Source organism: Siphateles boraxobius, unplaced genomic scaffold, assembly GCF_051911475.1.
Source record: "Siphateles boraxobius isolate OS27281-9 unplaced genomic scaffold, OSU_SipBor_1 24, whole genome shotgun sequence".
In the NCBI taxonomy this organism is placed as follows: Eukaryota; Metazoa; Chordata; class Actinopteri; order Cypriniformes; family Leuciscidae; genus Siphateles; species Siphateles boraxobius.
In genome coordinates, this window is record NW_027508855.1 from 3,657,780 (window position 1) to 3,683,992 (window position 26,213).

General features: G+C 38.1%; 1 protein-coding gene and 1 long non-coding RNA gene across 5 annotated transcripts; one reads left to right on the top strand and one right to left on the bottom strand.

Annotated features, from left to right (window-relative positions):
• Positions 1-1,726: 1,726 nt before the first annotated feature.
• grin1b (glutamate receptor, ionotropic, N-methyl D-aspartate 1b) lies at positions 1,727-26,171 on the top strand. 4 transcript variants are annotated; one of them, XM_077240810.1, is made up of 21 exons: positions 1,836-2,501; positions 5,330-5,464; positions 5,994-6,170; positions 7,925-7,987; positions 8,718-8,815; positions 9,808-9,929; positions 10,683-10,857; positions 11,392-11,536; positions 12,249-12,335; positions 12,422-12,557; positions 12,644-12,771; positions 12,977-13,141; positions 13,754-13,872; positions 14,326-14,438; positions 14,576-14,724; positions 15,355-15,512; positions 16,514-16,675; positions 16,853-16,962; positions 17,357-17,502; positions 21,407-21,517; positions 24,010-26,171. In XM_077240810.1, the coding sequence occupies exons 1-21, from the start codon at positions 2,253-2,255 to the stop codon at positions 24,073-24,075; spliced, it is 2,814 nt and encodes a 937-aa protein (XP_077096925.1). In that variant the 5' UTR covers positions 1,836-2,252; the 3' UTR covers positions 24,076-26,171. The 4 variants fall into 4 exon arrangements, with proteins under 4 accessions (XP_077096926.1, XP_077096928.1, XP_077096925.1 ...); XM_077240811.1 differs by lacking the exon at positions 7,925-7,987 and having other exon boundaries at positions 1,727-2,501; XM_077240812.1 differs by lacking the exon at positions 21,407-21,517.
• LOC143748710 (uncharacterized) lies at positions 14,013-14,624 on the bottom strand. The gene is made up of 3 exons (XR_013206831.1): positions 14,560-14,624; positions 14,380-14,423; positions 14,013-14,075 (listed from the first exon to the last, which is right to left on the bottom strand). It is a non-coding gene; the product is annotated as an uncharacterized LOC143748710 (long non-coding RNA).
• Positions 26,172-26,213: the final 42 nt, after the last annotated feature.

Below are 26,213 nucleotides of genomic sequence, written 5' to 3' on the forward strand. Positions count from 1 at the left end.
ATCTCCCTCTGCGTGTGTTTGTGACTAATATGCAAAGCACAGTATGCATGCCATATGTGAATGTGACGTAGCAGGCTTGGTATTTATATTTTTGGTGCATACAACCAATTTCTCATTGTAAATCCTATCCATTGGATTGTGAAGATATACTACTTTAGTCATTGTTTACAGAGTCATATATCTCAGGCAGTGGTTTGGTTAGAGGCAACATGAATAAGAATGCACATAAAAATGTACTTGAACAATTATATGTGTTATATCATGCAGCTATTAGACTGATTACTAATGCATCTTAACACATCATTGTGAATTGCATTCCCTTTAAATTGGACGTCATTACATATATAGATGGAAACTACACTGGTGTATTTTTATTTATAAAGTCCTGTAAGGTTTGTTACACAAATATCTTCAAGATTTGCTGCAACATCATGTTACTACGTTTACAACCAGATCATCTAATCATATTCTTTTGATTATCCCAGAAAGAAAACTGTTTATGGTCGTTCACTCTTGGTTTTGCTGCTCCACATGATTGGATTGTGAAAAGTCATTGAAATTAGAGTCATATTTCAATCTCTGCATTTAAAAAATAGGAAGCGTTTTTATCACTGCCTTTACCATTTTTAATTGAGTGTGTATAGCAATCTATGTCTGTATGTCTTTCAGGAGATTTAAACTCTCCTGCCAGCCTGTTGTTGAAAATAACAACTTGTTCTTAAGTGACTTGAATGGTTAAAAAAAATGCAATTGCATGGTTGTAAAGGTCGCCAACAACAATCTTGATAAAGAATAGGCCTAATCTACAGTAAAGGGTGGCACTTGCTGTACCCAAACAAGAGCTTTATAATCAAAATTCCATCCATGTCTGACTTAAGTTGCAGTTTTACTAACTGTGATAATGAGTGATGTCCTCTTAGACAGGACCAGTAATGAGGTGCAACATCAAGATAAAGCATTTCTTTCCTGTGGCACTAGAACACATATTTGATTTCTAGTCTTTATTTATTTTTTCTTTTACACGTTTGAAGCCTTCATACTGTATGTTAGATTTGTTTTGTAAAAAGCAGTTTTCATTATTCCAAGTTACTGTGTCTGGGAAAAAAACACTTGGACCTCAAGCCGTAGATGCTTGTTTCCTTGGTAACGGGGGTCTCGTTGAATTTCTCGATGCATGGCACTTGAACGCGCCTGTTCTGGAGCTATATCTACGGGTGATAGATTGAGACAAGCTCTCATTGATTATTCTTTATAGAAAATGTTGCATCCCTCTCTGTTTTAAATGAATGGAAAACAATTTTATCGACAGTTGGGCATGTAAGTGATGATCATTTAATAAATAAGAATGACACGGATTTATCAGGTTGCCATAAATTGATTTTTTTGACGCAAACAGGGCTTCCATATTAAAGGAAACTAACGGCACATCTAAATGTCACCAACAGATTAATGTGAAAGTATAAATTATAGTATCCCATAATAAACCATGCAGTTTGTCAGTGTAGTTAAATAGGCTATTTGTTGCCTCCGTTTGAGAGATTTCTGGACAATAGATGAACAAAACAAATAGGCTACAAAATATTTTAAAAATATAATCTTTTTAAAGCTATTTTTCTCTTTTTATCGAAAAATTCACACAAAACTAATACGTAGCCTACATCTTACTGGTCTCATGTTATTTACACATCAAAGTTGGCCAATCAGTTCAATCACACGTCACTGTGATGACCTGAGATTTTCCTCGCATTAACGCAAATGTTTTGAAGTCTATTCAAACGTGACAGCTCCGTGATTTCAGGGGCAATATACGAGTGCGCGCGCATTAGTGCGCGAGCACAGTTCTCAGCACCAAGGACAGCGTCTCTCACAGAGCATCAGGTCACCCTTGACAAAACCTTGACTATGATTCACTCACGGCAGGAGCGGGAGAAGTGAACGCAGGTGATGACTACAATATTACTGCAAAACTGAGTTCTCCACCTTTTCCCAAGCGAGTGCATATGCGAGGCGACTATCAACAGGAGCGAGCATCATTTTCTAAAAAGGCGTGTTGACATGTTTTTTTTTAACATGAACGGGTTTCATTTGCGGACTCAATGAGTGAAGCCCATTCCTCAGCGGACTAGACTGAGGCGATCGCATTCCAGTGCTGCTGGAGAGGACGCAGTGAGAGCGGATCTGTCTAATCAACGGACATCGACACGCATCCTCCACGGGCCACTCAGCTTGACTCCTCTGCTATCCAGGGCAAAATGCGTCTGGTTCTGTTCGCCTTTCTCATCTCGTGCTCCTGTGCGAGAGGCGGATGCGAACCAAAGACTGTGAATATCGGGGCTGTCCTGAGCCAGAAGAGATATGAGCAAGTGTTCAAAGACGCTGTCACTCAAGCCAACAATATATACGGCAAAGATAAGTTCAAGATGAACGCTATTTCAGTCACCCATAAGCCAAACGCCATCCAGATGGCACTCTCCGTATGTGAGGACCTCATCTCTAACCAGGTAACACTCGCAAACCAGTCTCACTCATTATGATATCAAGAAAACACATTTTGAAAACATCCGAATACATTTTTAATAAAATATTTTGAAGTGCCATGTCAGATAGTGCTCTCATTTTTTTGAAAATAATATTAATAATAAATTAAGAAAACCCGTTTAGAAACATCTATAAAAATCTATCTAGGCTAAATAATGCTATAATAGTATATTTTTTTATTATAGGACTACAGTTATATTTCACTTAATTGCTAGTAAATGTCAGAGTATCATATTGAATTAAACGAGACATTTTGAAGTATACTTACATAGTATTGTTACTTGCACAATATCTAATAACTGCTTATTTTAAAGTGCGGTCAAGCAAGCTCAGAATCTATCTATCTATGTTAAACATGTAACCGTTTCGGATGACTCCTGTGAATTTAGGCTATAGCCTACTTTATATCAGAGACTTAAATCAAGCTTTCATTTTATTCATTTATTTTTAAATATTTGTATTGTTTTCTTTGTTAGTTTTTCAGCTTGTACTAGGCTAATTGTTTCTGGTAAACGCGAGAAAAAAAGAATACAGGCTATACAAATACAAAATCATGAATCATATACGTGCATTCATTTAAGGACAGTCATTTTCAGCCAGATTTAGTTACTCTAACCTTGTTTTATCCAAGGTCAAGCGCTGTCGCGAATCTCGATTTGTATTTGTTGCATGTGAAAACATTCAACAGGATCCGGGGGTCCATTTTGACATAGCAGTGAGTGAGCATAAGACGACTGCTCAGAGGTTACATGAACTGTAATTGAAATAATGCAAAGTATATAGGATATGTGACAACCTGTGATTCATGTGGCGTCATATAAATAATACAAATTCAAGAAGTAAAGCTTTTAAGGTAGCATGTCTAACCCCTCTATGAGGCGCAATGACTTCACCGCTGGCCCTCCGCCTCTATTTTAATGAAAAACGAGGCCAACATGGCGCCAGACTCATAGATAACAGCTGCTTTGTTCTACGAGGAAAGCTCTATCAGAATATTACACAGCGACGGAGGCAGAGATTATAGACTTCAACGCTAAGGATTACCATCCAAATCAGACCCGCCTAGCATACGCTTGCACGCGCACAGAGCCACAGACACAAGCGTGCATGCATGCAGTTCATGACAACCAACCTGCAAACTGCTGATGTTCGATCAACACTTCGACATACTGTCAACTGGCTCGTCTGACAAGGTTAAATAATTGCTTCACGTTTTAGAAATGCGTCAATAACAAATACAGGCAACTAACTAACTAAAACAGTAATGTGGGTTGTGTGAATGATTACCCCTCCATATTGCTAAAATGTTGCTAATTTTGGAAAAGAAATGTAAAAATGCTACAAGAAAAAATGTTAACTGCAAGTTACCTTAACATATAAAGTGAAACAAATTAATTTTATTTATCAGGACAGTGCATCATGTAAAATTACTGTAAACTTTTTTGTAAGTAGCCTATAGCTATTTTACACCTCAGTGAAAAACAAGACGTTTCATGCTGACGTGGGTTAGACAATAGATTTTTTTTTTTAGGCTTAACATTTATGTTTCTTATAATTTTTTAATAATCAGTACCCACATTAGTGATAATGCCGCTTTCCCGCTTAACCTACGGCTATCACAACAAATAAATAAATACGTGGCAACTGGCAAGAAATATTGATTTGAGTTTAAGAAATTCTGTATATTATCTTAAGGGAGAAAAGTTCAAAGAATTTAGGCTACAAAACTATCGGTTTACGAACAAGACGAACACTCTCTCCAACAAAATTATTGAAGTCATATACGCTACAAAGCATAACTAAAACGCAAGATGGCGCCAGATGCTTTTGTAACAAAAAAGCATGCAAAAGTAAACGATACATTGAAAATAGCGTCACGCCAGTTTCAGTTACCCGGATGAGCGGAATGGTTGCAGAGTGTGTTCGTCTTGTTCGTAAACGCTTAACGTGAAAAAAGGCTTTATATAAGACATACCTTATTAATAAACCATATACTTTATTAAAATTATATTTACTGTGATTGGTCTTTTAATATCACTGTCTTAGTAGGCTACATTAAGGCCCTGTGTCCACCAAAGCGTATTTTTCCAATTGTTTTCAATTGGAGCACCACGTTCGCCATGAGCATAACGTTTTTCACGTTAAGCGTTTTAGAATGTCCCAAATTTACCAACCATTCATCGTGTTCCAAATCTGCGCAACTAGAATTTCGTCTGTGCTGAGTGTGCTCGATGACGTTGCAGGAAGTTCTGAATTAATGCATTTTATCTAGTCAAGCGAATTTGAACAGATATTTAGTTTTAGAAGTGAACACTGCGTATAGAGACCCTGTGAATCAGAACAGCCGCTGCCTATGCATTTTTTGACCGCCACACGACACGTCGCGATTGACCAATCTGAATCTAGTTGCAAGTTACGTGATACGGTGATTAGAATTTATTTTTATATTTTATGTTGTTTAGTTAGGCTAATGTTTATGCCATTATCTTATTATCATATTTGTTAGCCTGTAGTGTTATTTGTTTGGTAACAAATCCAATCTTTATTAATATGGTCTTCCAGTTTACCACCTGTTTTATGGTGGTTATCAATAGGCTATTTTTCTAGTATACAGCAGATTTTATTAGCATGTTTCTATATAAATTGTATGATTTAATAATTATATATATATATATTATATGCATTGTAAAATATATAGGTATCAAAATACCAGAATTTATGTTTTTTATTTTATTTTAGAAGTGTTTGTGTCAAAGCTATCTCAGATTTCTGTCCTCACTATGATGCTCAGGTGTATGCGATCTTGGTGAGCCACCCACCCCAGTCCAACGACCATCTGACTCCCACTCCGGTGTCCTACACGGCTGGTTTTTACCGTATCCCTGTTGTGGGACTCACCACCCGCATGTCCATCTACTCCGATAAGGTGAGTGTGGGAGACCACCAGATGCTGGCCTTTGACTCCAGCTCAGTATAGTTCAGACAGATTCAAATTCTACCTGCGTTTCACTGTAGATTGTCATCTCTCCTTTTCTTCAGTCAACTTTTTTTTTTTATAAATATGCTTTGTTTGGAGCTTTGAAACCTTTTCTGGAAGATAAATACAGTATAAATAAAAATGGATTTTTGCATGACGCTCCTCCTCCATGATGGATTTCTATTCCTGCATCAGGACAGAATAATGTGATAAATGTTTACTCAGTTTCAGTTCTAGTGTGGACCTTTTTCTAGACATTTAATTAAAAACTCTCATAAATACTGTACATAGCGTTATGATTGATTGATTCTTTTAGATTCACTTAAACTCTTTGTCTTCTGGCATCTAGGCGTGCTAAAGAAGTAATGTTGGGATCCATCTCTAAATTAATTACAGTTAAAGTGATTAAATCCTAATGAACTGAAATTGCCTCGGGCCTTTGAGATTCACCAGTTCTTTTTCCCAACCGTCCATTTAGAGCATCCACCTCTCCTTCCTGCGCACTGTACCGCCCTATTCCCACCAAGCCCAGGTGTGGTTTGACATGATGCGTGAGTTTCAGTGGAATCACATCATCCTGATTGTGAGTGATGACCATGAGGGCAGAGCAGCACAGAAAAGACTGGAAACCCTGCTGGAGGAGAGGGAGACGAAGGTGAGACTCACACGGTCCAGCATTTAAATGAGTGTGCGTGTGTAAGTCAGCGTGTGTTCCTGTAATCAATATCTCAGAGGTCCTCTATATATGTTAAATGTTTCCTTTTTTTCTGTTGTGTAAACGCATTTCTTTCCATTGGCTAACATTATTTATGCCAGAGGCATCAGCAGCGTCTTAAGTGGTTTATCTGCAAAATTTTGTACTTTTCTACTCATCTCACATTGCTTTTTTACCATAGTCAGATTCTCCTATTTGTCTATCCACAACAGGAGCAAAATGAGGGACTTAGCCTGGGGCTGTGCAAAAAATCAACCAAAAAAATCAACCAGGGGATTTGGTTGCTTTGAGTTCTTCCCAGCAACAGACTCTGACTGATTTATAGGTTTTCTTTGTGTGCAGCTTTGCACTGTTAAATATTTCACATTATATAAGAAAGCATTTCACAATATATTTGAAGGTAAGGGTAGTTACACACTGTGTGAACATTAAACCTCTTTAACATTTTCAATTATACACATGTCATGTATGTGTATAATTCAAAATTTCATAATGCAGTGTAAAAAAAAAACAAAAAGATTTGTAATTTAGTAAAAAGAGACATTTCTTCAGGATCTGAATCCATTAGCATGGCGCTGTATTTTTAGGACACCCGCAATGTCGTTGCAATGTCATGTTCAGTATGGCAGCCCCAAGGCCAGCTGTTTTTATATGCACATGGCCAGACTGTTTTGGGAATCAGCAGAAGGGTTCATGAAAGTCTTTCGGTTGTGTCTTTTATTACAGCAAAACTTTGTCTGCACATTGTCTTCAGGGTTGAATCACTGCATATTATAGCTTTTTGTTGTGGGTTTAGAACAGTTTTTTGCTGATATATACTGTATAAGATATAACCTGCTTCGGGTTACCAGTCTGACTCTCTAACCATTCGGCCACATATATATATATATATATATATATATATATATATATATATATATATATATATATATATATATATAATATGTTCAGCTACTGAAGCCTGATACAGTTAGTACATATTCTGACTGCACAAAAATTCTTTGAAAAATTGAAATATGTATTAAATGCATTAAAAAGAATCTCAAATAATCCATGTCCATCAATTTAATGTAGCAGAATTTTACTCTTTAATTTTACTTCTGCTCTGCAAAAGCAACAAATGCTTGGCAGACTGTCTATATATCTGATTCTGTGGCTCTTAAGAATGTGTATTATCTTGATAGAGAGTGCCTAAAATATGTTGTTTTGGGCCAGAGGTCTAGACAGGCATGTCTTGGTAGCAACTTGCTGTGCTTCATGGGCTGTAGCTGATGTTCTTTTACAGTAGATTGACAGAGAAATTTAAATTGATGGATGGGAGGGCATGAACTGGATTAGGTTGTGCATTATGACGAAATAGAGTTCAGAAGACATTAGCACTTATTATTAATTGTGGTAAAGCAAGGAGCCCACTCAGGGCAGGTGTTTTAATTTAATCCAGGTGAATAGGTTAAATTAAAATGAAATATTGAGAAAACAATGAAAGGAGCTGAGCTTATTGAAATAAGAGTGAACAGGTTTAGACCATTTGCAAGGATAGATAAGGTTTGTTGATGTTTTTGCAAGCCCCAGGATTAGTTTCCCAATTTGAAGCAGAAAAGTGGAGATTTGTTGGAATGCTTTACTGCGCACCATATATAACTGTTTATAATATTCTGTGTCTGCATATTTTCTCTGTGCACATTATTCATCAGAGTAAAAACAGGAACTATGAAAACCTCGACCAACTGTCCTTTGACAACAAGCGAGGACCTAAGGTATATTTGCATGGTCAATGCACGCCGCCCCAAACGTTATATGAAAGTAGCCACTAGAAAACAGTCAAACAATCAACCGATTCCAGAGATTCTTATCCTGCCAGCACGTCTATTTATTTGTTTGGATTCCTTTTATGATTTCAATCGAGAATGGGTTATTTTTTCTGTTAAAGCGTATACAAAAACTCGCTCCCCCACCTGTCACTTTTTTATTTTTGTGTAAATGAATGCATGTATTGAAGCCAGCAAGATTGCAAGTCTATTCTTTTTGACACAGTGCGTGGAGATCTGGTCGTGTGGGACAGGCACTATCCAGATGTTACTCCCACCTTTCTGCAGCATTTCTTCTTTTTTGTTGGTTTTTTATTTTTTGTTGGGACAGAAAGCCACCACCACCATCCTCCTTCACCTGTTTTTTGCTTTCCGGTTGCATCAAACTTCTTCTCCCTTTTCCTGTAACATGCACGTTTTTACTTGGAATCTTGATTCCCTTGAGTTTGCATGCGAAAATGCAGAACTTTTTTTTTTTTACCTGCTCCAAGCTTACTTACGTTTTTTTTCATTTAAGCAGTTTATCTCAGAAACTTTTTTTACTTCATTTTTTTAAACCCCTTCCTCCCCCCCAAAAAAAAGAAAAAAAGGAGAGGGGAAAAAAACGCAAGCGCTCAAAGAGCATGGTTCATGGTGAGAATGAGTCAACTACTTGACTAATGTTGTGTCCTAATCCCAGGCAGAGAAAGTGCTCCTGTTCAGCCAAGACACAAATCTGACGGCTCTGCTCCAGGAAGCCAAAGAGCTAGAGGCCAGAGTTATCATCCTGTCCGCAAGGTGAGTTCATCTCCGCTGCTTAACCCATAAGACTGCTAATCGCTAATGTTGCTGAATAATACATGTGGCCAGCCACGAAACTGAAGTGGTGCTGACAAATATGGCAAAGCTTTGGTTTGATGATTCTAAAAAATATGTTTGTGTATCAGGATGAATATTTCAGTAGAGAATTGGCTTCTATTTGATTCATTTGGAATTTTAATTGAATTGTCAAAGGAAGTTGAATTGGAATGAGGGGACGATAAATTTACTGAATTGCAAGTCAAAGAAATTCAGATAATGAAGAAGTGTTCTTCCACCCTGGTCCAAAAGTTATAATATAATATAATATAATTTAATATAATATAATATAATATAATATAATATAATATAATATAATATAATATAATATAATATAATATAATATGGCAAACTTTTTCTTTTCCAGTAAATTACAAGTATATAGATTTCTTCGAATTTTAATTTATTTAAATTAAGTCCAAAGTCTTGTTCGCTATCTCAAAGTTCAGACATCAATTTAGATATTCTCAATTCATTGTGCTAACAATTTTAGTGTGTTTATACATTACAATTAAAAAAATTACAGTAAATGAAGCTAAAATGATGTCCAGCCTCAGTACAAACAATTCATAATCCGTTTTCTGGTTAAATTAACCAACATCTAAATTGTTAACAAGAGATTGCCTCAGAATGTCGAACCGTTTGTCTGCCCTTCATGACTCACTCATAATCAGGCCCACACAGCATATGCAGACTGACTTGGGGGGGAAATTTAGGCATTCTGCGTAATGGATTTAAACATGGCAAAATGTATTTTACACTCTCGTTGGTGACTAAAAGCATGGTCAAATTCACCAAAATATTTAAAAAAAAATAGTGAATGCTCTGATTTCGGAGTTCTGCACTCACAGATTTCATGTGGGCTTGCTTATAACATTAACATTTTAGGTGTTTACTCCAATCCGTTATAACCAATCTTTGTCCAATCACAGTGAAGACGAAGCTGCAGCCATTTACAAAGCGGCACGACAGCTCAATATGACAGGCTCTGGTTACGTGTGGCTTGTTGGAGAAAGGGAGATGTCTGGTAAAGCACTGAGTGAAGCCCCAGATGGTATGTACTTTTCATTTTTCATCCTCTCCATTTTCATCCTCTGTCTCTCTCTCTCTCTCTCTCTCTCTCTCTCTCTCTCTCTCTCTCTCTCTCTCTCTCACTCTCCTAGGCTGTTTAACAAACTGAACATGTTTGCCTTTTAAGCTTTTTATACGATTACAATTTGCAATCCCCACCGACGAAATCAGTGTCTGTGCTGTACTTGCGTGTTTAAACGTTTAAACATCTGCATGTTTAAAGGTTTTAAACACAGTGATTCTTTACTCATTGTACTGTGCTTTATGTCTAATGTTTAATTTGTTTCATTTTTGAGTGTTTGTCCTTTCTTTCAGTAGACAACAAATGATGCAATAGAGAGTTGTGGTAATCCATATTGGTTTGAATGTGCATACATTTTTAAGGTTTGGCTGTCATGAGTTTATGTATAAGTGGTGCTTTGCTACCTCTACATTGAGGTGTGGATACGATGGTAAGCGACAACCGCATTTCTTTGTTCCCGGCTTCTTTATATACACATCCGTGTTCAACTTCACATCATTCTGCTCAGTGCTGACCCTGTCCTAATCCCCCCATGACTTTCACAGCCCTTCTGTCTGTCTTGAGACAATTTGTCTCTCATATGCAATGCACGTTTGTTTCTCTCTCTGGCAATGTGTGCATTTATTTATTATGAGTATGCCTTGACGTGCTCTTGAAGTGAGAGTCGTGTTGTGAGGCATTGGCCAACACCATGTAATGTTGTCAACTGGGCAGGCTTGCTCGGCCTTCAGCTTATCAATGGCAAGAACGAGTCTGCGCACATCTACGATGCCGTGGCTGTGGTGGCCCAGTCCATTCAGGAGCTCTTTGAGAAGGAGAATATCACAGAGCCTCCTCGAGGCTGTGTTGGCAATACAAACATCTGGAAGACTGGCCCACTCTTCAAACGGTGAGGCCAGGGATGATCACTGGCTAGCATTCGCTAGCTTTCCAACCAACCATCCATTTGCTGTCATGCATTATCATACATTACCACTGGTCTGGCACTGACAAGAGTGGAAGCTTTCACACCACAAAGATTGAAATCGCAATCATTTTGCTTCTAAAACCATGCCTTCACTCCTCAAAAGGAGTAATAATCGAGTGCAAGGACACATCAAGCCTGTTAAGTTGTTGATTACATTGGCCTTGTGAAATCTGGTGGTACCAATTTGCATTTGAGACCCAATTTGAGACCCTTACAGGTGTCATTTCTGTTCTCCTATGTCTGTGCCTGCACATTACGTGCCATCCGTCTCCACCCCACATGACACCCCCTAAATCTTCCCTAGTTAGTTTTAATGTCTTTTCCTAAGACATGCCTGCATCTCCCATCTCCGAATTCCTGGTAAACTTCCATTACTTCCAGTCATCGTCAATGTCTTCCGTTGTGTTTAAATGAGCATTATGTGCCTTTTCTAAAAACCCCCCTCTGGTGTACTAGAGTACTGATGTCATCCAAGTATCCAGATGGCCTAACAGGCCGCGTGGAGTTTAATGATGACGGAGACAGGAGGTTCGCCCACTACAGCATTCTGAACTACCAGAAAACCCGGCTGGTGCAAGTGGGCGTCTACAATGGCTCGCAAGTATGAAATTGAATCAGTCGTTTTAATGAGCTGTCCTTCTGCTTCACACAAACATTGCTATTTTAACAGTTGGGGCAGTTAGCACACTCATTTTATTGTAACACTTTACAGTAAGTTTACAGCATTAAGTTTCATGATCCAATAATGAAGAGAGGCTGCTCATTGCAGAGCCAATGGGTGGAGCGTGATGTCCAGCTCCTCCTCTCTGAATGTAATCTGGGCATAATGGATGGAGCTAAAAAGTCCAACCACACCCTAACCCTACCCATAATCATATCAACAGAACTGGACTAGATCAAGTTCCACCCATGGCGTCCAGAGAGGGGGAGCTGGACTTCATTTGGCTCTGCATTGAGCATCACTTCACAATGTAGTTTGTGAAGTGGGTTCTACAGCAATGTAGTCTGGGGTCAGCTTACAACATTTTTTACTGCATTTACAGTATTTATCTAGATAAATGTTAATTTATAAATATACTATAATTCATCATTAATTTAAAGTAGCTATTAATTCACTTAATACAAACTGACATGATATTAGTGTGTAGAATTTAACAATAAACTAAATTAATGTTTTAAAAGTGAATTTAATATCTAAAAAAAATGTGAATAATAAAAAATCATTTACATTATTTAAAAATGCAGTGAAGTTAGACAAATGTATTGTAATGGAAATTAATGAAGGTGAATGACAGAAAAATATTTTGTTCCAGGTCGTAATGAACTCTCAGAGGAAGATTATTTGGCCAGGAGGAGAAACTGAAAAGCCGAAAGGCTATCAGATGTCAACAAGATTAAAGGTACTTCATTGCAGGGGTTTTGATGCATATTTTTTTTCCTTAAAAACCCCTTGCATTTACAATCAGTTCTCTTGTTTCTTTGGTAGATTGTCACCATTCATCAAGAGCCCTTTGTCTATGTCAAACCGACGTTACAAGATGGAACATGCAAGGAAGAGTACACTGTAAATGGAGTCCTGATCAAAAAAGTAATCTGCACTGGCCCCAATGAGACCATTCCAGGTAGGCATTATGTATTATTATGTATGTATATTTTTGGACCAAAGTTGTGCTTTGTCCAGATTTGACTGGCTTGTGTATCTCTATAGGTCGCCCCATAGTGCCTCAGTGCTGCTATGGGTTCTGCATTGATCTTTTGATCAAACTTGCAATGACAATGAACTTTACCTATGAAGTGCATCTAGTGGCTGATGGCAAATTTGGCACTCAGGAGCGTGTGAGTAATATGATAACTTTATTGATTATTCACCTGCCTGTAGCCTTGCATGTCTTCTCAAAGGTCATGCAACTAGGGTTGTTTGTGCATTTTCAAGCCTTTCTTCACAGATGCAATTAAGCATCTGCTGAAATATGCATTTTGAAATTTAGAAGAAGCGCATTTAGGCATGACAAATTTCTTAACGTTATCTTCCTGATACCAGGTAAATAACAGCAACAAGAAGGAGTGGAATGGCATGATGGGAGAGCTCCTGAGTGGCTTGGCAGACATGATCGTGGCTCCACTTACTATCAACAATGAACGAGCCCAGTACATAGAGTTTTCGAAACCGTTTAAGTACCAGGGGCTCACAATACTTGTCAAAAAGGTGAGTCTCAGATGACCAACAGATCATTATTTTAATGTACAGACTTCAAAGTGATAGTTTACCCAAAATAAAAGTCAATGGCGACAGATTTTGTTCTGGACCACACTTACTTTCAATGTATGGGCAAAAACAATTCTTTAAAATATCTTCCTTTTCTGTTCCAATAAAGAAAAAAAGTTAAACAGCCTTAGAACAACATAAAATTGGTACATTTTTGGGTGAACTATCCCTTTAAAACGGCATTATTTCCTGTGGGCAATAAGAAAATAATAGTTGAAGATCTGGGGTCAGTTTAATTTCAGTTTCATGGCTGCTAAGTTTCAAATAAAGTATATAAAATGTAATTAATTTTTGGAAAAATCCTCTGAGAACATGACTTTCTGGGATGGAAATAGCATTACAGTTTCTTGATTTAATTGAATTCCCTGAAGTGGGCTTATCTCTGTACTGCGAAAATGCTGTGATAAATCTATTGACTCTGGAGTACAGTGAAATCTATTAATACACCTCATACCAGCGTAGATGTAGACTCCATTTGATGCTCCATATGGCGATGCATGTGGCAATGTGGGTGGTGTTTGTTGGATTGAATAAAGCTGTGTTGTTTTGCAGGAAATACCACGCAGTACACTGGACTCGTTCATGCAGCCTTTTCAGAGCACTCTGTGGCTACTGGTGGGTCTATCGGTCCATGTTGTGGCGGTGATGCTCTACCTATTAGACCGCTTCAGGTAAAGGAAGACTTGTTACATGCTTGACACCTTAAAGGGATAGTTTGTCCAATCTTGTTTGTCATTCATTCTTCTTTGGAACACAATGGATGATATTTTGAAAAATGTCTCAGTGTTGTTGTATTTTTCCTCCATACTATAAAGTCAATGGGGTCCAATGTTGTTTGGATCCCAGCGTTCCTTGAAGTATCTTCTTTTGTGTTCTTCAGTAGAAAGAAACTAAAACAGGTTTGCAACAACAAGGGTGAGAAAATGATGACAGGATTTTCATTTCTCAGTGATCTATCCCTTTAAAACTCATCCTTGGATAGATGTAGACATGGCTGAACACAGAGATGTGAGAATGTAGCTTGATATCACGAAAGTTTGCAGAAGATCTCAGAAGTTTGGCTGAATATTAACAACATTTTATGGATGCATCTGCCTCTGACTGATATGCGATTTGCCCTGCAGCCCATTTGGAAGGTTTAAAGTAAATAGTGAAGAGGAAGAAGAAGATGCCCTCACTTTATCCTCTGCTATGTGGTTCTCCTGGGGTGTACTTCTGAACTCTGGAATTGGAGAAGGTAGACATCAGCAACGAGAGATTATTATTCAGTCTATCGCCCCTGTGAGGTGGAAATATTGCTGACTCTGTGTTTGATTGATTTTGTAGTAAGCATAATTTTCTTTATCGCTCTCACCTACCCGCTTACATTCGCAGGTGCCCCTCGGAGCTTTTCAGCAAGGATTTTAGGTATGGTGTGGGCTGGTTTTGCTATGATTATAGTTGCATCTTATACTGCCAATTTGGCAGCCTTCCTAGTGCTGGATCGGCCTGAGGAGCGCATTACCGGCATCAACGACCCTAGGGTGAGCACTAAATATGAAGCAGCTTTGCATGTTATACAGTAGAATATCAAATAGAACTCTAAATTACTGTGCACAGAGATTTCACATTTCACACGGCATAAAAACAACACATATAATTAAGCTTGCCAAGGACACATAATTATGGGTCATTTGTTAGCAAAGGTTATTTTTATTTGCCATGTTTCATCATAACAATCCAATTTCAATTCTGCCATGTGGGCTGAAAATTAGCAAAGGACTGAATGTAAACATTTGAATAAAAGTAAAATAAATAGTAATAAATAATATATTAGAATCAAAGGGGTACAAGTATATTCTGAATGGTATTTTCTAATATGAGATATTTATGAATTTACAATTTTATACTTACAATTGTACATGCACAGCAGTATGACTTCAATAAACATTTTTAGGTCATACTTACCTTTTTGCCTCTATTCCCACAGCTATTTTCCTCAGAAATATTTAATGTAATTGCAGACAAAAAAGTCACATTTTTGGATTTGCAGACACCAAACTCCCGTTTGCTTAAATTATTCAGCATGTTTTGAGTAATCAAATAAATTATCTTGCGTAGCACCCATTTATAACAGTTCATCCAGACCATCCCACTGTTGCCTTGTATTCCAGCTGCGAAACCCATCAGACAAGTTCATCTACGCCACAGTGAAGCAGAGTTCTGTGGACATTTACTTCCGGCGCCAAGTTGAGCTTAGCACCATGTACCGCCACATGGAAAAGCACAACTACGAGAGCGCCGCTGAAGCCATCCAGGCCGTGCGAGACAAGTCAGTCAGCAATATGAGTTTCCCCTAATTATATATTTTTTAATTATTTCTTATTTTTGGTTAAACCTGCCAGAACAGGTTTTTTTGAAGCTGTTGTTTTGAAGCTCCCTTTAGGGGCCGGACATATATATCAATTCCAGGAAGTGGGCTGCAGAGAGATAAATTTCCATTCAGTATAAAGGATGACACATATTCTTCTCTCCTCAGTGAGTCTGTGAAGAGCAGAGAGAGGCTAAACTCCTGTTAGTGTGATTCAGTACAGTATTGTTGCTGAATACAAAGCAGGGTAGGGAGTTGTATTATAAAGAAAGACCTTCACTTCAAGGCTAAGACAGGAACAGATGGCAGACTGCCAGTGTTTAATACATTTCCCTTACACATTTTTTACATCTGGAGTTGTATATTATCACCAGGAATAACTTCCAATTATCTCCATTCAGAAGATGCAAGTTCTTCAAGCTGTTTGTGTAAAGTGTAATAGAGGTGCAAATGAATTATTAAATAAAAAGGTAAGCAGAAGTCTAAGACTCTAAAAAGCTGGGATCTAATTTATTTTGAACTTTCTATTTATCAAAGAATCCTGAGGGGGTAAATGTATCATGGTTTCAACAAAAATATTGAGCAGCAGTTTCCAACATTATTAATAATTAGAAGTGTTTCTTGTGCACCAAATCAGCATATTATAATGATTTCTGAGGGATCATGTGACACTGAATACTGGAATAATGCTGCTGAAGATTCAGCTTTGTCATCACAGGAATAAACTATTTTAAAATATATTCAAATAGAATGCAGTTATTTGAAATTGTAATAACATTTCACAATATTGCCATTTTTACTGTATTTTTGATCAATTAGATGCAGCCTTGGTGAGCATAACAGACTTCTTTCAAAATTATTTAAAAAATCTTTGAATGGTATTGTAATTGTAAAGATAAAGAATTTTAAATAGCAAAAATGCAAGACATCATATTTTAATTTAAAAAAAATTCTTCTCATAGCAAACTCCACGCATTTATATGGGATTCAGCAGTGTTGGAGTTTGAGGCCTCGCAGAAATGTGACCTGGTCACCACAGGCGAGCTGTTCTTCCGCTCTGGATTCGGTATTGGTATGCGCAAAGACAGTCCATGGAAGCAAAACGTCTCACTGGCCATCCTCAGGTAATCTCAGTCAAGACTAATCATCCACGGTACGCTGCTATACTTTTGTTTGTTTTTCTCTTTTTTTTTTCTGTTCCTTTCAGCTAATCCCTAGGCTTACCGCAATCACATGTCAACTGTTTCTATTTATGGAATAACGGATTGTTTGACTGATGTGTTGTGTCTTTGAATTAATAGTTCCCATGAGAATGGCTTCATGGAGGACTTGGATAAAACCTGGGTCCGTTATCAGGAGTGTGACTCCAGAAGCAATGCACCAGCCACACTCACTTTTGAGAATATGGCAGGTATGATCCACCTCTCACAGGATCCCTTTTGCTTTTTTAAAGGTTTGTTGAAAGACACTGACAGTGATCAAATCCCTCAAGTTTGTTGAGTCTCTGTCACGTTGGTCGCTAGTCGGCTTTTCTACTCGACCGTGGTATCCAGCTGTACGAGTTAGAAGATTGCCACATCATGCCTCTGCTCATTTGCATTAAATTAAAACCAACTTTGTCATATCACCAATGTTAACTTAAACTCAGATTGGCAAAAAATAAAACAAAAAATGAACGCAAATCTGTCAGTATGAACGGCCATTATTAATAGTATTATTAATTAATATATTATTAATTATCTTTTGCCCTCTTTGCCAGATTGAAGACCGTTTGGAAATAATCAAATGTATTTTTCATCACACAGGCGTGTTTATGTTGGTTGCTGGTGGCATCGTTGCCGGGATCTTCCTCATCTTCATTGAGATTGCGTACAAACGGCACAAGGATGCACGCAGGAAGCAAATGCAACTGGCCTTTGCAGCAGTTAATGTCTGGAGGAAGAACCTACAGGTACAGCCGCAATCTGCAGCTAACGACTGGTTTCTGCCACAGAATGAAGAAATCTCATAGTCTGTTATCCATTCATAATGTGACTTGAAGGTCATAATGAGGCAGAAATTAACACATCACAAAAAGAGTGAACTCAAAGAGAACAGCCAAATAACACAGCCAAACTGAGCAGTGAATGTTACAGTGAACTAAAGCGTTTGTAAATATATTAATGCATGCTAAACTCTTTTAATGATTTCTTTTTTTTACAAGGGAGGGTGAGCTTAAGGGTGAGCTTAACTTGATACACTTCCTAAAATATAAAGCAACTATAAGCTTTCATATGTAAAGACCCATTTATACTGTTTGGAAAAATATTTATACACTACGTTCAGAAGTTTGAGGTCAATAAGATTTTTTTAAATATATTTTTTTAAAGAAGTCTCTTATGCTCATCAAGGCAGCATTTATTTGATTAAAAAATACTTTAAAAACAATAATCTTGCAAAAATATTATTACTTAATATTTGTACAAATACATTTTCTTTCAGGGTTCTTTGATGAATAAAAAGTTTAAAAGAACAACATTAATTTGAAATATAATTTTTTTTGCAACAAATTAAGTCTTTACTTTCACTTATAGTCAATTTAAGGGTAATTAATGGTAAGTATTTTCAGGTTTATAAATCTGAAAAAGAAAAACCTTTTCATTTAAAATGTGTTTTGTAATTGATGAAGCATAAGATTAACAATGTCAAGTCAAATTAACATAAGTAAACATTTTCCAGGTTTTTTTAATTAGCTTTGGCTTTAGTACAAGTACACATAATTTAATTTAGGAAAGAACGTATTGTCTTTAAAGTATCATGCTTAATAACCTTTTCATATAATATAAATGGATCTTTGGCATCAAAACCTTTAAAAATACTGCTTTAGATAATACAACAAAGCACAAATACTCAAAGAAAGCAAAGAATAATACACAGTTACATACTGTTTATAATACAGTGTGATTGTGTATTTCTGATAAATATATAGAACCTCACGTCTGTACAACAATGTCTCGAGGTGAAAAAAGATAACAGGCCAATTCATACATTTGGCCATGCAACAGCACACAAGTGTCCAAAATAAATCCTTTATAGTAATGATAAGAGTGGTTCTCAGCAGATCCATGCAAAGACACATTTCTTGCCATCCAATCGAAACGCTCAGCATGATAAAGTAGCTCCTGCAGCCTTACTACTGCCACTGGCATTGCTTTTATTGAGCAGCTTGACAAATACACACACACACACATTAAAGGAGCCTGTGAGGCTGCTGTGGAGTCAGGAAGACGCATGCTGAGCAGGCCGTCTGACTGTCCCTGCAGGGCTCCAGCAGGGATCAAAGCATCCTCACGCCCTATACAGATCAGTGTTTGTCCGCTGCTGGCCTCCAGCTGTATCCATACACAATGGGTCACAGGCCAACATGATGCCCGGATGTTGGCAAAAGTAACAAGGTCAGCCCGTTTGAGACTTGAGACCTGGCTGTCTTACACAACACATGACCATAGCTATGAACTTCTGTAAAAGTTAGTGCGTTGTTGAAGCGAGATTACTTTTCCTAATGGGATTCAAGTCATTGAGCGTGGCCTTGTTACTTTAGACTCATTATTAGCAGGCACATATTTCACCACAAGGCAAAACGCTAAATCAAACTATTGGATCAAGTGTCAGTGCGGTATCAAAGCCGACAGCTAGCTGATTGACTTCACACATCAGAGTCATGTTATAGGGAGTGAAGCGTTTTGACCTTCAGGCTTTACCGCCTACTTGAGTCACAAGACAATGTTGCATGGTTAATACGCCCACACATGCCTCCCACGTCCAGTCAGGGGTCCAGAATTGTTGGAGGCTCATAATTTGAGATGAACAAAAAACTATTATTTGACCACGGACAAGGTCTTTTTGATGATTTTCCTCCCACTGTTTATCGAATAAAAGAAAAATAATGCTTATATAATTTAATTGCAAATGAGCCTCCATGTAATCCCCATCTGAATGGGCAAATATGGATGTTTAACCAGCTCTAATGGCAACCGAGTGTGCCGATGAATAATTCCTTTCTGAAAGCTAAAATCAATTATTACACAGTAAAACCGCCACGCTCATTCCAGGTTGCACATGCAACATATGCAAAAGCTGTACACACAACTGCTTCCTGAATGCATGAAGTGGCAGATCTACCCTGGATGCATTTGCATTTCAAACCAGAGCTAGCCAGAAGCAGATCAGGCACCCGTGTGATGTGGGCTAGCTGCCCACTCCAGAGGCACTGCCGCTGTCATCACAGCGCTTTGAAATGCAGTGGATGAAAGCACTGACGGTTAAAGGCGCTTGTACGGTCACCCTTTCTAGAAAAAACATAATGCATTATGTGAAAACAGATGAAAACCTTATTGTGGGCATTTTTTGTGTCTTGTTTCTTTTGCAATGTTGTTTGAGAGAGCCGGACAGTAACGAATGATTCACAAATGCTAAAAGAATTTAAAATATCTTACAAAATATGCACTTTACTTTACAGAAGCATTTTGTTTGCCTTTGGACATTGGATTAAAATTCATTTGGAGGGGAACTCTGCAGATCATTATGTCTGTGTTTCACAAATCAATTAAATATTAGATAATTTGATGACTATTTTTTTAATGACAAGGCAAGTTCATTCAGGTTGTGAAATGTCACTCCCTTGAGAAATATATATATATAATGCATTTTCGGTTCTGTACTGGATGGTTACACAACATTTTCGAGTCAACAAATTGAAACGTGAATAAGTACATTTTTAAGAACCTGACACGTTTGTTTTAAACAATATAAACTGGTTCACTAACCTGTTTGTGGTATAATTATTCATATATTGTATTGCTGTAAAGTAAAGTGCAGTTGCAGATGGTCACATTTAGAGTCGCTCACTGTAGGGCAGAGGTGCCCAATCCTGCTCCTGCCGATCGACTGTCCTGCACAGTTCATCTCCAACCCTAATCAAACACACCTGAAGCAACCAATTAAGGTCTTCAGGATCACTTGAAATTAAAGGCAGGTGTGTTTGATTAGGGTTGGAGATGAACCGTGCAGGACAGTCGATCGCCAGAAGCAGGATTGGGCACCCCTGCTGTAGGGTATCAGACACGTGGTCCAAATGTGCTAGTAAATGAGGGAGTGACGGTGCCAGCCAAGGTCAACTGTCATGTCATTCATTTTGCATTCCCCTTTTGGTTCCATCTATTGCATGTCTTCTGGTTGAATTCACCACCCCCCTCCAGACGCTCCTGTCTCCTCTTATAAGCCTGCACACTCCTTCCTCCTTCCTTCATATGCCCATTATACCCCCACTGGGGTATAATGCCAATGGACTGTGTTAAGTTTCGATTGTTTATTGATGAGTTGTTCATTTTCCCTGACAACACAAAGAACATCTTCTCCCTTTTAAAATGGAGCCTGTCCCTCCCCCTCCTCCACCCATCCGATTACGTTTCTTTTGCTTTTTTCCTTTGCTAATGCTTTAGCTTTCCATTTACGGAGTTGCAGAACTGTGGATGAGTGTGGTCTGATCACACAATCCATAGAAGTCCTCCTCTTCCCCTCTCTAGAAGGTCAACACTGTAAAAGATTCGAATTAAGACTTTATGTACATATTTTCATCTAGTCTATGCCAGTGTCCTCTTTCCTTGTCGAACGCTGTGGGTGCGCGAATGGACCATTCTGACTCACAGCCAGGATGGACAGGAGACTCCATGTTAATTGAGCAGGGTACTAAAATTAGCAGGGTAGTGCCATTCAGTAGCTTTCGTAGCCGAGGTGGGTGGTGATGGTTGGAAACCAAACGCGCTCTTCCAGAGAGCACGAATAATTGTTCTACATATACTGTATATTTATTTTAGGATAGGAAAAATGGTAGAGCAGAGCCCGACCCCAAAAAGAAAGCCTCTTTTAGGTCCATCAGTACCAACCTGGCCTCCAACATCAAGAGACGTAGGTCGTCCAAAGACACGGTAAGAAGATTAAGAAAATGACGCCCTGCCTGTACTTCTATCTTCTCGCTCTTTTTCCTCTTTCTCTTCCTCCTCCTCCTTGGCCTGCCCTGTTTCTTTCGCTCTCTTCCTTTCTCCTGTCATCTCATCTCTCCTCTCCAAAACAAACTTCTCATCTCAGAATATATTCACCCTCACACATGGAGTTACAGTCATGGCCACATGTCTGTCAGTCAGCCATCTATACTCCATCCAGACATCTGTTGGGAAAGCCCAATCAGGGATCTAGTTGCCAGGGAAAGTGTGGAGAGGGAACCGAGGAGCAGATTTTTTGGGAGGCTTGTGGGTTTACCTTGCAGGAGGGGGGTGAGGTAGCTTCTCCGTCTTAGCGCCTGTACTGGTCTTTCTCCCGTGCCTAACCTGGATGTGACTTTAAGCTCTGTTTTTTTGTTTTCTTTTCTCCTTTCTAATGTGTACTCGTGTGTCTCTCCTCTCATTTCTCGGTCCTGTAACGGTTATTTCAATGTACCTCATTCTCCTTTTATTGACCCCTTTAATGTGGTTGCTCTCACAAAGTCACCCTGTATGCCTCCCGCGATGCACGGTATCGCCATTAACAGCCAAAGACGAGCGATGCTAAAATAACCTAGGCTGTTCCCCCGACAGGCATGAACTACCAAGATCTCTGCGTTTATTTTTAACCATCCAATGTTTTCTTTGCAGTTCTATGAATAAAAAAAAACCTTTCATTTTCAGGAAATGCTGCTCAGATGGGTTTTGTGTCTACGTTTACAATGTATTGAACTCTCAGAGCTAGATTCCCACACGAGTTTGTTCACACAAACCGCCTCCTCACTGTGTTTCCTTGGTCCCACATGTTTAATAAGACGTAGCTCTCAAACTAAACAGCTACCGGCTCTGAGGATTCAATACAAACAAATGTGCAAGCACAAAGACTATTTCATTGCATTGCTTTAATTGGTTTCAACTGGGTTATTTTTCAATTGCTCGCTATAGACATTTTCTGGGTATGGCAATGATTGACCTGGGGCTTTGTTGCATACATCCTCAACTTGCAAAATTATTTCTGATTGGCAGCTGATTTGGTCGAGTTTACAAAGAAACATCCAAATTCATAGCTCACATTTCAGTTGATTTCTCCCTCAATAAGATGGTTTAAATCAGAGGTGAGGGTGCTCACAGAATGCATTCTTTACAAAACCTGATATGATATTAGAAAATATTCTTCAAAGATGAAGGTAGAATAGGATCAGGTTAAAGATACAAAGTCTTCAACCTAAACACTGACAAAATGTCTATTTAAACTGATGTTTATCCATCACAGTCCTAACCATCCTTTTCTTTTCTATCAGTGTTTTTTATAAATGGATTTGAATGGCGTTTTGATTGTCAGTGTCCACACCACATGCCACACTGCCTCTCTCTTCCTCTACCAGCATGACCCTTCTGGTTGTTGTAGAATAGATCTCTTATGCTTTCCCCCTGTTTGTAGACAGGGGGCGCTGTGGTTATGACTCAGAATTGACTTGGAACACCATAAACAACGTTGTTATGATTGAGGGTATCACAACACCCACTAAAGCCTTCTAGCCAAAACTATATGCCTTCTAATAAACTCTCAAAGTTGTCATGTTGTCATTAAAGAGACAGTTCACCCAATGGAAAATCATTATTTACTCAAGTCATCGTCGTTACAGCCCTGTATGTTTTCTTTATTCTGCGGAATACAAACTTGGGGTTCAAAACAACACTGGACCCCATTGACTTTAATTGCATGGACAAAAAACAGAGACATTATTTTCAAAATATCTTCTTTTGTGGTTCAGAGAAGAAAGAAAACTGGTTGGGAACAACGATAAGGCTGAGGTAGTGACATTTGGGTGAACTATTCCTTTAATTAAATGTCAACCTTTTTCACAAATAATATTTTCGTATGTGGAGAGTAATAAAACTTTCAGTACAATAATACTACAGAACCATTCAGAAATTGAGAGATACTGAAGGTGAAACCTGTGGCAGACCGGAATGAACTGCACCTTGTGCTGCATATCAGGTCCGGCTGTCATATTTCATTAGGACAGTTACTATGGTGACAGTACTTCTAGGTCAGGTAAATTATTAGCTGTGGGCTAGGAGACAAGAGTGCTCTCGTTTGTGCCATTACCGGTTTCTCGTACAGACATTTTCGTGTGTTGATATACGGTACCCGTTTAAGGAAGCATATTCATTTGGGACTGTAAACGTAAGCAATGATCCTTTAAGGAAGCAATTGTACGGTAATGAATCCGTTACCTCGTTCACTCTATTTAGTCCAAGGGGGCCTGTCTGTTTTTAAAACGCAGCCAAATTATTCTGGATGACAGATAAACACAGCCTGCAGTGGGTGGAGAGATTGCCTCCGTCATAACAAACGTGAACTAAATACAGGGAGGTACAGTATGCAGATATGTTTGCTCTTACTTTTCCCTTTTCTGTTTCCTCCTCATTTATAGCCATATCCCACGGACATTACCGGCCAGCTCAACCTGTCAGACCCCTCTGTGAGCACAGTGGTGTGAAAGTGGAGAGAGAAGGAGAATTTGACAGGCAGAAAGAGAGAGAGAGAAAGACTGGAAAAGCAGGAGGCGGTGGGCTCTGAATCAGACCGCTTGAGACAACACCTTCAGCACCGACATTTGAGCAAAATCCACCCTGTCTCAGCATATGCACACTGGATATGAAACTTATGGACACACTGTGCCAAATTCAACCACACTGGAGCAAATCCACACTGCCACACATATCACACCAGACCGACACACTCATAGATACACAAAGTGCTTCACTTTTTACAGTTTTTTTGCACATATCTTAAGAGTTTTTTGTGAATTATATAAATATATATTCAGACTTGTGTTTCTCCACAGTAGGTCATCGTTCAGTCTTAATAAGAGTAAATAATAAGATAATACCCAAGTAGTTTTTCACTTTTATGATACGGACATAGTTATGTTTCATACAGTACATCTTTCTACCTCCACCTAAGATACATGTAGCTTATCTCAACACTTTGGTAGTGTTTTGATGTTTTCCCATTTGAAAAGAGCAAACACAAAGCATCTCTTTGAAAAAGTGGGTCGTAGTAGAAAATGCAGAACTATAAATAAAACTGTAGGTGAACGTTTGGCACATTTTGATCATCGTTGCACTGCGTTTCTTAATATTTGATTCTCTCTTTACTGCCGTTTTCAAAACACACTCTCTTGAAGTGGCCCAAGTTGCTTTGGACACATACTGTGGATTTTTGACTACCTTGTTTATCTACTTTATTAATTAATTTATTTATGTTTTTTTATCTTTTGTAAAAAATAAATATATAAAACTTTTTTTTGGCTGAGAATTATCTGAATATCAGCGTATAATATGGGGTCTATTCAGCCAGGGGCTTAATGTAGCAGATCCGACCTTGTTTATCATAAAAGTTTAATGGCAAAACTTCAAACAAACGAAAGGAACCTGTTAATGATAAAGAGTGGCGTAGATGTAATGAAGCAGATTTTATTACAGGATCTTTTGAGCTTCATGTTGAACCCTGCTTGAAATTCCCTGTAATAATTTCTGTATCATTGTGTGAGCTGGTGGCGTGCATCTTTTTGCTACCACATAGGGACCTTTCCTCGCATTATACATATTTCATAATTTCATTATAATATATGAGCAGTATTATGTTTTGTCTGTGTGTAATAATAACACTAGATGCTATTTCCATTGTTTGTTGTCAAGCTTTTGCTCTGTGGACTAGTGAAACGGTTACCAGCAAAAGTGGTAATTATCTGAGTCAGTCTTCTTTTCAAAGTATGCTGACCAATTATAGGTGAGTTAAAGTATTTGATCACTGTATAGATCGTTTGTCGCAAACAATCAATCTGAGGGCTTTGCTAACTATTGTGAGAAGTTTAGACTGTGAACTATGCGTACTGTAAAAGTAAGTTATGGAGCTATTTTATAAGATGAACATTAATATAAGGAATATGTTTTAGATTAAAATTGAGGGGTTTTTTTAATAGAAAAACAGATTAGATTCATAGTTCAGGGTCTGGTGGTGTCTGCTTGACAATATTATTCTGTTTGTTGGGTTGGGTTCAGCAAAGTGTCTGAAGTCCAGTTTTAATGGGAACATGACTGTGAGCTTCTTTATGTCAAAGTGAAATTCGTTTTGAAGCGAATAACGTGTTAAGCATCTACGCAAATTCTCTGTAGATTCATGGATATTAAATATGACCTACTTAGAAAAATTTATGCAGATGACCATCAAGCTAATATTTGGAATCATTGTGGTGAAAACCCACGACGTTGACAGGAATGAAATAAAGTGTGTGGCTTGAAGTACGTGTGAGGCTCAATAGGAAAGACATTGACAAACAAAAGCAATGTAATCTGTCCAATTCACTGTTGTGTGCAAACATGCATTGTTTCTAAAGCTTTAAGATATTGCAAGGCCATTTGAATCTGCTTTTACCATATTTTTCGACCACCAAATGTGCTTTTGATGACTATTCCAATACTGTTTGTGAAAAAAAAAAACTCGGAAATTGAATTCAATCAAAGATATGTTTAAAAATGTATAACTGCTATACTCCAGTGTGCCAATAAAATATGTATCAAATGAAAAAAACGAAACCTGGATTGAATAACTTTATGCTCACCGCTCTCTCTC